Below are 783 nucleotides of genomic sequence, written 5' to 3' on the forward strand. Positions count from 1 at the left end.
TTGGTGTGCCGGGGATTCGAACCCGCGACCCTCAGATTGCGAGTCGAGTGCCTTAACCACCTGGCCATGCCGGGGCCCATTTGGGCGACAAACGGCTAGATCAGCTAGTTTGGGTTGGGGTTATCAATGAAAAAAAAAGCAATTATGTGAATGTTAAAGGAATATCTCAGTCCAGATGGATCTGGAAATAAAGAGAAAGACAAGAATTCGAACCACTCACCTCTGCAGGCCTCCTTGAAGTCCTCACAACAGTCTCCAACCTTTAGGCATGCGTGGTCACAGTAGCAAGGCCGATCGGTGAGGTCCTCTATGATAGAATTGACTGGAGCCTTTTGGACGACACAGGAACTGTCCCGACCTGGACAACAAAGGTTGGCCTTACGACATGAACCATTTGCGCACACTGGTACGATGACCAGGAAGGCCGTTAGGAGAAGTCCGAAGACCTGTTCTTTGATGACCATTGTGGGTCAGGCCTGTGTATACTGGCTGTGCCTGCGACAACGCCGAAACTTGGAGAGCAAGTGAGTGGCTTGTCCTGTAGCACGTGCGTTTTGAACTTTCCCTCTCGGCATTTCCTAGAGAAATAGTCTGCGTCGCTCCATCTGGCGGAGAAAGATATCAACAAATAGGGCATAAGATTACTACATCACACGTAAGTATTGTTTGCGAGTCAAAGCGACTTGCGCGTTTGTATATCGTCGTTCTCGACCTACTTAATTTGTTTTTGCCGAAGCCGTGCATGGTACATCTATTAACTATTAGTTGCCGCTAGTTGATTTA

General features: G+C 48.4%; 1 protein-coding gene across 1 annotated transcript in view; it reads right to left on the minus strand.

Moving 5' to 3' along the window:
- Positions 1 to 573, minus strand: part of LOC106474859 (somatomedin-B and thrombospondin type-1 domain-containing protein-like) — an 18,000-nt gene extending 17,427 nt beyond the window's left edge. The window contains exon 1 of the mRNA XM_013935556.2: positions 221 to 573. Within this exon, the coding sequence (XP_013791010.2) occupies positions 221 to 464 (244 nt within the window). The 5' untranslated portion in view covers positions 465 to 573. The remainder of the gene's footprint in view (positions 1 to 220) is intronic.
- Between the last annotated feature and the right edge of the window lie 210 nt (positions 574 to 783).

The sequence above is a fragment of the Limulus polyphemus genome, unplaced genomic scaffold (genome assembly GCF_000517525.1).
Source record: "Limulus polyphemus unplaced genomic scaffold, Limulus_polyphemus-2.1.2 Scaffold7779, whole genome shotgun sequence".
Taxonomy (NCBI): Eukaryota; Metazoa; Arthropoda; class Merostomata; order Xiphosura; family Limulidae; genus Limulus; species Limulus polyphemus.